Genomic DNA, 12,433 nt, shown 5'->3' on the forward strand with positions numbered 1-12,433 from the left:
TATTAGCTGTATAACATCTTCAAATTTTCCTAAATATGCCTCAGATTGTAGATTGATTGTTCCTAATAGGAGCTATGTTATTATTGCTAGCCACTATGTCCAGTGCAGCTATGAATTCAGATGCTCACATTCATGAGGTCGGATGGGTTTGACATAAGATTTCAATATGTACAAGGGAATTTCTTTCCTCTTCTTATTTCCACCATACAGTTGAAGCTGAACTAGTAACGAGGACTCTTCATTATTTACAAAAACATTTAGTAATGTAATATTTGCAATTTTTGCAACTAAGAGAAAAGGTCACTATAGCTTTTGTTATAGTTGTGTGATCCAAATTCTAAGAGATTGCTTGCAAATCAAGTTAAACAAATATATCTTCTTTCTAGAAGATTTAGTATTTATGAGTATAATATATTTAGCATTTATTAGCATAATACATTTGACTTTGATTAGAAATAGGTTTTTTCAACCTATAAATAGATATAGTCGAAACTCCTTTTGTAATCATTCAAATTTGACATAGTGAATTTTTTTCTCCTCTGCCCGTGGATTTTTTTCGTAAGGGTTTCTACGTAAAATTTGTGTGTGTTCTTTTTTTAAAAAAAAAGTTGGTATCTGAGCTTCCGGATTGTTCATCTCGATCACAGTAATAGCGTCTTTGAAGTACGAAATTCAGCTATTGGATCGCAACACCAGATTTACGTTGTGCCAGATTAAGATGCAAGCAGTTCTTGCACAGATGGATCTGGAGGATACCCTGCTAGGGATAGATAAGATACCTTCGACATTAACAGATGAAGAGAAGAACCGTAAAGATCGAAAGGCATTAACACAATTATATTTGCATTTGTCCAAAGAAATTTTGCAAGATGTGATGAAAGAGAAGATCGTCGCTGCATTATGGAAGAGGCTAGAACAAATATGTATGTCTAAAACTCTAACAAGCAAGTTGCATATGGAGTAACGTCTTTATGCTCATCGTTTAGAGGAAGGTACGTCTGTATACGAACACTTAACAGTGCTTAAAGAAATTCTCTCAAACTATGAGGCCATGGAGGTTCAGTATGATAAGGAAGATCTAGGGTTGATTCTACTTTGTTCATTGCCCTCATCTTATTCAACCTTTAGAGACACAATTTTATATAGTCGCGAATCTCTCACAGTTGATAAGGTTTATGATTCTTTGACCTCATATGATAAGATGAAGCATCTTGTGGTTAAACCCGACTCTCAAAGAGAGGGTCTCATTGTTCGTGAAAGACAATATCGGAATGTTGATGATGATCGTGGAAGGATACAGAAACGGAATCCTCGTGGTAAATTTAAGAGTAGATCAAAGTCTTCAAACAGAGGTACAACTATAACTTTTGCGAGAAAAAAGGGGCAAATTAAATCTGATTGCTATAAGCTTCAGAACAAGATTAAAAGGGAGGCTGCGAATCAAAAGGGAAAACAACTAGAAAATTCCGGTGAAGCTGATGTTGTAGAAGACTATAGCGATGGTGAAATTCTAGTCGCTTCTGTCAACAATTCTAAAGTGAACAATGAGTGGATACTTGATTTAGGCTCCACCTTCCACAGGAGTCCCAATCGGGATTGGTTTACAACTTACGAAACACTGCCTGAAGGTGCTGTTTTGGTGGGAAATAATGCTTCGTGTAAAATCATAAGTGCTAGAACAATTAAAGTTAAGATGTTTCATGGAGTTGTCAAAACACTTAGTGACGTACAGCATGTTTCAGAATTGAAGAGAAATTTAATTTTGTTGAGTACTCCTGATTCAAAAGGGTACAAATACACAGCTGAAAGTGGGGTTATAAAGATTTCCAAAGGTTCTCTTGTTGTGATTAAAGGGCTGAGAATGACTGCCAAGTTATATGTTTTGCAGGGTTCTACTATTACCGGTGATGCAGCTGTCACTTCCTCTTCCTTGTCAGAAGATGATATTACTAAACTTTGGCATATGCGCCTAGGGCATATGAGTGAGAATGGCATGGCAGAATTAAGCAAAAGAGGACTTCTTGATGGGCAAGGAATTTGCAAACTGAATTTCTGTGAGCAGTGTGTTTTTGGGAAGCAAAAGAGAATTCGATTCACCAGAGGAATCCATAACAAAAAGGGAACATTAAAGTATATTCATTCTGATCTGTTGGGGCCATCCAGAGTGCCTTCGAGAGGTGAAGCTAATTATATGCTAACCTTTATTAACGACTTTTCCAGAAAAATTTGGGCGTTCTTCCTAAAGCAGAAAAGTGATATGTTTTCTGCATTTAACTCTTGGAAAATTATGATTTAAAAACAGATGGGAAAACAAATAAAATACCTCCACACAGACAATGGCTTAGAGTTCTGTTCTGATGAGTTTAATAGATTGTGCAAGTCAGAAGGGATCGTGGGACACTTAACAGTTCGCCATACTCCACAGCAAAATAGCGTGGCAGAATGAATGAACAGAACGATCATGGAGAAGGTTCGATGTATGTTGTCAAATGCCAACTTACCAAAGTCGTTTTGGGTGAAGCAGCCTCTACTGTATGTTTTTTGATCAACCGATCTTCATCCATGGCCATTGAAAAAAAGACTCCACAAGAGGTATGGTCTGGTAATCCTGCTAATTATTCTAATTTAAAGATCTTTGGATGTCCTGCATATGCTCATGCTGATAATGGAAAATTGGAACCGAGATCCATTAAAGGTGTTTTTCTTGGTTATAAAGTTGGTGTAAAAGGGTATAAGTTATGGTGTCCTGAAAATAGAAAAGTTGTGATTAGCAGAGATATTGTTTTTGATGAAACTGCTATGCTACCTAACTTATCTCTTAAAAACTCTTCCAATAAAGGAAAACAAAAGTAGGTGGAGCAGCAGATTAATACAGAGTCGACTCCTCAAGCCAGTACAAAAATTGAGAATAAAGTTGCTTTTTCACCGCAATACTCTATCACCAAAAATAGAACTAGAAGAGAAATTACACCTCCAAAGAAGTATGCCGAGGCTAATCTAGTTGTTTATGCTTTAAATGTGGCTGAAGATATAGATTTGAATTAAAAGCCATCTAATTATTCTGAGGCAGTTAACTATGAAGACTTAGAAAAGTGGATATTTGTTATGAAAGAGGAGATGGAATCACTCCACAAAAATAGAACATGGGATCTTGTGAAACTTCCTAAAGGTAAAAAAGTTGTTCGTTGTAAATGGGTGTTTAAAAAGAAAGAAGGGACTCCAGGAGTTGAAGAACCCAGATATAAAGCAAAGATTGTTGCAAAGGGTTACAGTTAAATTCCAGGAGTGGAATTTACAAATGTGTTCTCCTCAGTTGTTAAGCATAGTTCAATTCGAGCTTTGCTTGGTATTATGGCCATGCATGATTTGGAGCTTGAGTAGTTAGATGTAAAAACTGCATTTTTGCATGGAGAACTTGAGGAGGATATTTACATGCAACAACCAGAGGGTTTTATAGTCTCAAAAAAGGATGACTATGTTTGCTTGCTGAAAAAGTCCCTTTACGATTTGAAACAGTCACCAAAACAGTGGTACAAGAGGGTTGATTCCTTTATGACTTCTCATGATTTCAAAAGAAGTAGTTTTGACAGTTGTATTTACTTTAAGAAAACCAGTGATAGTTCTGTTGTGTATCTACTTCTTTATGTTAATGACATGTTGATAGCAGCAAAAGATAAAGGAGAGATAAGAAAGGTTAAAGCCCAACTAAGTGAAGAATTTGAGATGAAAGATGTCGAAACCATTTTTTAAAGGGAATGTTTGAAAAATGGGGATCAACTTTTGAAAAACGAAAACGAGAGTCGCCACCAACCTTTTTAGGTGTGATTGGATCATCTTATAAAACGTTTTGGTCTACGAAAATTAAGAAAACAGGTTCAGGAGTCGGTTACGTACGATAAAGGATTAGCACCCTCACAACGCCCAAAATTGATACCAAATTGAATAGTTTTCTGTCTTAATGTCAAAAATTTGAAAGGATTTAAAAATAGGATCCTTTTTTTAAAATCGAAATTATTTAAGTTGAAAAATCGAGATTCCTTAGCTCCAAAAGAATACAAACATCACATCCAGCATGATAGGACACGATATTCTTAAACTCTCGTAATTGAAATCATCTCGTGATTTACAAAATCTATTTAGAAGGATACTTTAGGCATTTAGGCAAACGGGAAATCGCAACCCAGCATGTTAGGACACTATTTCCCGAATTCCTAAATACCAAAAATATTGCCTCATTTTAGAAAAACTTTTGGATAAAATATGACAATTAAATGAAATATATTTTTTTAAATAATGATTTGAATAAAATTTAAAAAATAATTTACTAAGAGTAATAGTAAAAAATTATTAAAAATGAAAGAGTTTGATATGATACTAAAATTATTAAAAAAATTAAAATATATAAAAAAATCGGGAAACATGGATTAAATCAAAATAAAAGGGTTGAAAACGAAGATGAACAAAGAATAAAATAAGAACAAACCGTAGAAAATAAGAACGTAAGAGGGAGAGAAATTTGAGTGAAAGCTCTCAAAATTTTTATTGTTTCCCAAAACTCCAAAGTCTTTACAATGAAGGAGAGGCCTCTATTTATAGTTGAACCTCCTCAAATCCAACGATGTAACAATTACATCAACGGTTAAGATTAAAAGGTATCTACAAATTAAATCTCTAAGATTACAAAATCATATCTTCCAAGATTGCATATCATATCTAAGATTGCAATCATATCTAAGATTGTATCGTATCTAAGATTGCATATCATTGAAGATTATATTTCCATATGAGTCAAGCTTGTAGATGGACCTTAAATCTTTTCAAGTAATGGGCTATTCTGATCGGGTCAAATTATATTTGTAATTCTGGACTGAAATTGGACTTCTTTTTTTTTTGGGGTTTATTATTTTTGTTTTTGGACTTATTTCTGGGCCCGGGCAAAATTGAGTGTCTAAAGCTGCCCTTCTTTGCTCATTGTTGTGTAACAGGAATAGAGCAAAGACTATAAAAGGACCAATTTTGCCCAGGCTTGCCGAGTCTTGAGTTCTTGATCCTTGATCTTCTTTAAATGGCCTCTTGACGGCTTCAATCTGCTTCACTGCAACTCAGGAAGGTGATATCTACTATCTTTGATCTGCTCCCCGTCTAATACAGAGACGCCAAATCTGTTATCTTCAATCTGCTCCCCGTCTAATACAGAGATGCCAAATCTGTCATCTTGGATCTGCTTCGATGTAAACACATGAAGGTCAGATCTACTATGTCTTTGATCTGCTCCCCGTCTAATACAAAAATGCCAAATCATCTTGGATCTACTTCAATAAAGTCCAATCTGTTATGTCTTTGATCTGCTCCCCGTCTATTACAGAGATGCCAAATCATCTTGGATCTGCTTCAATGAAGGTCAGATCTGCTGTGTCTTTGATCTGCTCCTCGTCTAATACAGAGATGCCAAATCATCTTAGATCTGTTTCACTAAAGGTTAGATCTGCTATGTCTTCGATCTGCTCTCCATCAAATATGGAGATGCCAAATCTGTTTCTTTGATTTGTTCTCTGACAGTATAGAGATGCCAAATCATCTTAGATCTACTTCAGCATAAACACGTGAAAGCCAAATCTGCTATGTCTTCGATCTGCTCCTTGTCAACGTAAGGATGCCAAATCATCTTGGATCTACTTCGATGTGAAAACATCCAAAGGTTAGATCTACTCTGTCTTCGATCTGCTCTCCGTCGAATATGGAGATGCCAAATCTGTTTTTTTGATTTGTTCTCTGATAATACAGAGATGTTAAATCATCTTGGATCCGCTTCAGCGTAAACACTTGAAGGTCAAATCTGCTATGCTTTAGCCTGTTACCCTACTGCTTAGGGAGTTAAGGCGCATCAATCTTCATTGTCCCTTAAAGGACATAACTCAGATAATGTGTATGAGTTCATGCCTAATGATTAGGATGCTATGATCGAAGTGAGTCAAATGCTCCTAATTAAACCTGTTATAATGCAAAATGTTTATGAATATGACCCCTATTCCAGACGTCACCACTAATTCTTTCATTGAAGTTTATCCTTATTTCTCTCGAAGTATCATTCCTACTCAGCCTGTGGGTTTGTACCATTCTTCAAATGCTATGACCCACCAAAAATGTCTGTAAGATGATCCTCTCTTAGGATCAAATCGTTTGATTTGTCCAATCATCATTTTGGACTAAAGAAAGAATTTCCTCGAGTTCTTTCAAACCTCACTTACGTGAATTCTTCAAACAATTGTTCTGTTTTAGTTTCTTGTATTATCTAGAAATTTCCAGAGTAATGAGCAAAACTTCATTTGTGAAAATTATTTAGTTCATCTATCATTATTTTAATGCAACATACTTTAAGAATAATGGAAGATGAATTTAATCTTGAGAATAATTAGACTTGAATAAATTTGTCAAAAATACAAAGGAAATTAATCTGAAAGCCTATCTTTGAGAAGAAAAGAATCTAAAGATAGCAAACAGGACAAAAGTTAGATGCCCTAGATATCGCCACTTGAGCGTTTATATGCCAGCTCCATGAAGACTTTCTTGAATTCAACATGTGTTTAAAAGATCCAAAGTACTTTGTTGATGCCCCGATATACAACGCACTTCACTCTTCGTTGAATCAAATATAGCAAGATTACCGTGTGCTCTTCAAAATTTGAGCCGCCCTTTCGAGTTTTCAACTCAAAACCACTTTGGTCACAAGGCGCCCTTTGCGGGTTTTTACCTTGGCCTCTCCATTTTTTTATTTTTATTTCTTTTTATTTTTTATTTTTTCGAAAACTAAAGGTTCCCTTTAAAGGTTTTCACCCTGAATTCTTCTCTCGTTTAGACAAAGTACTTTTTGACTGAGTCTGAACTCACTGGATTGGGCAAACTCTTCCCATCCATTTCCGTTAAGATCAATGCACCCCCAGAGAAGGCCTTCTTCATGACATACGGCCCTTCCCAATTTGGCATCTATTTTCCTCTAAAGTCCTTCTGAATAGGGAGGATCTTTTTCAGTACAAGATCCGCCTCGTGGAATTCTCTTAGTTGTATTTTCTTATCTAAGCTCGTATCATTCGCTTCTGATACATCTGACCATGACGAATGGCCTTTAACCTCTTTTCTTCAATCAAGTTCAACTGTTCATATCACGATTGTATCCATTCAGCTTCATTAAACTTTATCTCTGACAAGACTCGAAGAGACGGTATTTCCACTTCAATGGGTAACACTGCTTCCATCCAATAAACCAACGAGAAAGGAGTTGCCCTGGTAGAGGTTCTGACAGATGTTCGGTAAGCTAAGAGTGCAAATGGTAACTTCTCATGCCAGTCTCTGTAGGTTTCAGTCATTTTCCCTACTATCTTCTTGATGTTTTTGTTAGCAGCTTCCACTGCCCCATTCATCTTTGGGCGATATGGCGAAAAGTTATGATGCTTAATCCTGAACTGACTGTAAACTTCTGCTATCGTTTTGTTGTTCAAGTTCAGTGTATTGTCTGATATGATCCTTTCAGCCATCCCATACCAACAAATAATCTCTTTCTTCAAGAAACGACTTACAGCCGACTTAGTAACATTCGCATAAGAAGCAGCCTCTACCCACTTCGTGAAGTAATCAATGACCACAAAAATAAAGTGATGCCCATTTGAAGCTTTTGGTGATATTGACCTAATGACATCCATGCCCCACATAGAAAAAGGCCATGGAGAAGTCATAACGTGTAGAGATGAAGGTGGTACATGAATCTTGTCTCCTTAAATCTGACATTTATGGCATTTTTTGGCATAGTTGATACAATCCCCTTCCAAAGTAGACCAATAATATCCAAACCTCATGATTTGTCTAGCCATCGTGAAACCATTAGCCGCTCGGAGTCCCATGATGCACGCTTCATACTCGGCCATATTGTTTGTGCAATCAAAATCCAACTTGCACGTGAATGGATAATAATCACCATTTGGGGATACCAAGACTGCCCCAATTCTATTTCCCACTGTATTGGATGCCCCATCAAAGCTCAACTTCTAAGGATAATCCTCTGTAGATGCTACACACATCAACTCCTCATTTGTAAATCAAAATTCAATGGCTCATAGTCTTCTAGAGCTCTACTAGCTAGAAATTCCGCTATCGCACTTCCTTTTATAGCCTTCTGGCTCACATAAACTATGTCAAACTCTGAAAGAAGAATTTGCCACCTCGCCATTCTTCCATTCAAAGCTGTTGACTCCATCATATACTTCAGAGGATCAAGTTTTGAAATAAGCCAAGTAGTATGATACAACATATATTGCCTTAACCTTTGAGTCGTCCAAATTAAAGCACAGCACAATTTCTCAATTGGCGAATATCTCATCTCACACTCTGTGAATTTCTTGCTGAGGTAGTATATCGCCTTCTCCTTTCTTCTCGACTCGTCATGTTGGCCAAGCACACATCCCATAGAATTGCTAAACACTGATAAGTACAGAATTAATGGTCTACCTGGATTAGGTGGAGATAACACAGGAGCATTTAACAAGTATTGCTTAACCTTATCGAAAGCACTCTGGCATTCCTCATCTCAAGTACCTTAGTTGTGTTTTCTAAGGAGTTGAAATATAGGGTCACATTTCTCAGTTAATTGTGAAATAAACTGAGCAATATAATTCAACCTTCCAAGAAAACCCCAAACTTCTTTCTGAGTACGCGGTGAAGGCAAATCTTGTATGCCTCTAACTTTGTCTAAATCAACTTCTATTCCTTTTTCACTGACTACAAAACCTAGTAACTTCCCCGACCTGACTCCGAAAGTGCATTTTACCGGATTAAGTTTTAACCGAAATTTCCTTAATCTCAAGAATAGTTTCTTTAAAACCTCAATATGTTCCTCCTCTGTTCGAGATTTGGCAATCATATCATCAACATACACCTCAATTTCCTTGTGCATCATATCATGAAATAAGGTCACCATAGCCCTTTGGTATGTTGCCCCTGTATTCTTTAGCCTAAAGGGCATTACCTTGTAACAGAAAGTCCCCCACAAGGTTATGAATGTGGTTTTGTCCATGTCTTCAGGATGCATCTTTATCTGATTGTACCCTGAAAAACCATCCATGAAGGAGAACAACGAATATCCCGCTGTGTTGTCTACCAAAGTGTCTATGTGAGGCAGAGGGAAATTATCTTTTGGGCTAACTTTGTTCAGATCCCTGTAATCAAAACACATCCGTACCTTCCTATCCTTCTTAGGAACTGGTACAATGTCAGCTACCCATTCAGAATACTTCACTTCTTGTAAGAATCCTGCATCGAACTGTTTCTTGACTTCATCCTTTATTTTTAATACGATATCTGGTCTCATTCTTCGCAACTTCTGTTGAAGGTTTACAATCTTGTCTTATTGGAAGACGATGCACCACAATATCAGTATTTAACCCTGGCATATCTTAATAGGACCATGCAAAGATATCCTTGAACTCACGTAACAACTCAATCAGTCCTTGCCTTATATCATCAGCAATATACGTGCCAATTTTCACCTCTTTCCCTTCCTCTAAGGCTACATTCTCTACTGCCTCTTTCTCATGTGGTATGATTTGTTTCTCCACCTGTTTCACCATCCTCAAAAGATCTAGAGACACATCACAACCCTGGACATCTTCAAAATCCTGTGATTCCTCTAAACACATGTCTTGCTCACAAGAAAAATTAGGATTTGTAATATCAATGTTCATGTCATTGATATCTAGGGATCTGTGAAGTATAAAGAATATACAAAGAATGAATGAATTTAAGAATGATTATTTATATGCTATGAATGAAAGAATAAGAATTGCCAAAATTTAACAGAATATTGGTTGATAAAAATGAAACAATACTCGTTCAAATTGATAAAAGTTATGCTTTATTAAAAAATAATAAATGATTGTAAGCCCATTTCACAAATAAAATCCTATTACTCCTAGGCTCTAGAGTAACAAGAATATTTCGAGAATTACTCTGAAAAATTCCTAAAGACTACAGGAAGTTCCTCCACAGTCTAATTGTTCAGAGAGCTTCTCGATTCGTAAGGACGAATGCCCTCAAGGTTTCCTTGCTCTGATCCTTTATCGTGTATAGCATTAATCTGATGGCCTTTTTCTAAAAGTAACCCTCCTGATATAAAGGTTTGGGATATTGGAGGGAATATTATTGACTCCCACTCCACTTCTCTTCTATTAAGACGCGCCCTTCTTCCCTCTTGGCGCTTCTCAACTTCCTTCCTCCTTTACTTATAGTCTGGCTTGAAGCCTAGACCAAAGCGATCTCTCTTCTCTTTTAGTTCTAGGATTTGACTCCCTCCTTGCAGGTATTTTCCTAACCCTCTTCCTGGTAAGGCTCCCTTTCCCACTATCATTTGTAGAGCCATCCTCGTGGCTCTTGCTATCTTTGGCGCCGGTGGCTCACTCCCTTCTGAAATAAAGGTCGCATTCACAAATTCTAAAGAGCGAAAGGAACACTCAATAGACTCTTCGTTCGTCTCGACATAAGGGGCCTTGCTAGTGACTACGGCTATAATATCCTCCTCCGTATTGATGGTTACTAACCGTCCATCCGTCACTAACGTTAATTTTTTGTGCAACGATGAGGGCATCACTCCCACTGAATGTATCCATGGCCTCCTTAATAAGCAATTGTAGGAGGGCTTGATATCCATCACCAAGAAGTCTACTTCGTATATATTCGGCCCAATTTCCAAAGGGATGTCAATCTTTCCCATCACTTTCCTTTCTGTACCGTTAAAGCCTCTTACCATATTTTGACATGTCTTCATGTGAGAATCGTCAATGGGTAATCTGTTCAGAGTAGACAACGGTAGAACATTCAAAGCCGATCCATTATCGACAAGCACGCTTGGGAATGTGTACCCCTTACATCAAATGGTGATGTGCAGGGCCTTTGTTGACCCCCTGCCCCCCGGTGGGATTTCATCGTCATTAAAATAGATGAAATTATCCGCACTTATGTTATTCACCAACCGGTCCAGCTTGTTAACGGATATGTCATGGGTGACATATGTTTCGTTGAGCACCTTCATCAATGCATCCTGATGCATCTCAGAACTCAGAAGTAGAGCCAATACTGATATGCGAGCCGGCTGCTTACGTAATTGCTCGACCACGCTATACTCACTATGTTTAAGGAACTTTAGAAATTCATTAACCTCTTCCTCCCTTACTGGCTCCTTGATAGGTGCTTCGGCCTCTTTCTCCTTCTCTGTACTAACATTCTTTGTTTTTGTGGGCTCCTTTCTGACGCCCACTGTATCATACCGCTTCCCGCTCCGTGTATGGGAACCCTCACCTTGGACTTCCTTAGAAGCACTTGCTATATCCTCCCTCTCCGGCATTGACACATTGCAATTATAACTCCATGGTACTCTCTTGTTATCCTTATAAGGAAAGGAAATAGGTTTATGAATGATGACTTTCGGTACTGTCGGTATTTCAACTTCATTACTTCCTGGTAAAGAAATAATGATCCTTGGCCAACTTTGATTCTTCAGCGCACCTTCTAATGTGCATATATGTCTCTCATTTGGCCCAGCTTCATAAAATCCTAGCTCCTTGTCCATAAGGCTTTGTATCAAGGCCTTAAACTCGTCGCATTCCTGAATCTTGTGCCCCTCTTCGGCATGGAACTCACAATAGTCTTTTGCTTCTTCATTCCTCTCTTTAGAGATTATCATCTCTTTTTTTACCATTTCTTCCCAAATCATCTTCATCGGCGTTCTCACCTCAGCCACGCCTTCCTTTATTCTCCTCTCACTAGTTTCACCAACGGCGTTCACTCCTTGATCGCTATGATTTGGTAATGGGTTTTCAGTATTTGGGGTATTATCGAACTTCACTACCCCCATCTTAATAAGCCTTTCTATGGCCTTCTTAAAACCAATACAGTTTTCAATCGAATGCCCCGGTATTTCATCATGGTATTCGCATCTGGCGTTTGCGTCATACCATTTAGGATATGGGGGCTGCAATGGCTTAAGGTGAAAAGGAGAAATAACATGTGCATCGTATAAGCGTTGATAGAGCTCACGATACATCACAAGGATAGGTGTGAATTGCATCTTTTCAAAATTCTGCCTTATACCTAACTCCTGCCTTTAAGAACTCTGTTACTCAACCGCAGCTGTTTTAGGTTAACCAACTGTGATTGCCCTCGTGTTGAAAGTGCTTGTGTTATTCACTTCACTATCCTTTCTCTTTGGGGCCGATCTTTTAGTTGTTTCCCCCTCAATTTTGCCACCCCTTATGGCATTCTCAATCATCTCTCCCTCCATGACTATATCCGCAAAGCTTTTGGTGGTACTCCCAATCATGTGAGTGATGAATGGAGCTTTTAGAGTGTTGATGAACAACATGGTAGTCTCCTTCTCCAACAACGGTGGTTG

The 12,433-nt window shown here is 37.8% G+C and overlaps 1 protein-coding gene across 1 annotated transcript; it reads right to left on the reverse strand.

Moving 5' to 3' along the window:
- Positions 1 to 10,264: 10,264 nt before the first annotated feature.
- LOC128285265 (uncharacterized) lies at positions 10,265 to 12,109 on the reverse strand. The gene is made up of 2 exons (XM_053022674.1): positions 11,069 to 12,109; positions 10,265 to 10,906 (listed from the first exon to the last, which is right to left on the reverse strand). Exons 1-2 carry the CDS (start codon positions 12,107 to 12,109, stop codon positions 10,265 to 10,267), a joined length of 1,683 nt encoding a protein of 560 aa, XP_052878634.1.
- Between the last annotated feature and the right edge of the window lie 324 nt (positions 12,110 to 12,433).

This window comes from Gossypium arboreum, chromosome 2, assembly GCF_025698485.1.
Source record: "Gossypium arboreum isolate Shixiya-1 chromosome 2, ASM2569848v2, whole genome shotgun sequence".
In the NCBI taxonomy this organism is placed as follows: Eukaryota; Viridiplantae; Streptophyta; class Magnoliopsida; order Malvales; family Malvaceae; genus Gossypium; species Gossypium arboreum.

Bases quoted from the DNA above. Each gene is read 5' to 3' on its own strand.
- LOC128285265 (XM_053022674.1), bottom strand. From the start codon at position 12,109: ATGCAATTCACACCTATCCTTGTGATGTATCGTGAGCTCTATCAACGC. The intron at 10,907-11,068 runs GTGCTCAACGAA...ATTTGATGTAAG, and splicing joins ATCAGGATGCATTGATGAAG to GGGTACACATTCCCAAGCGT.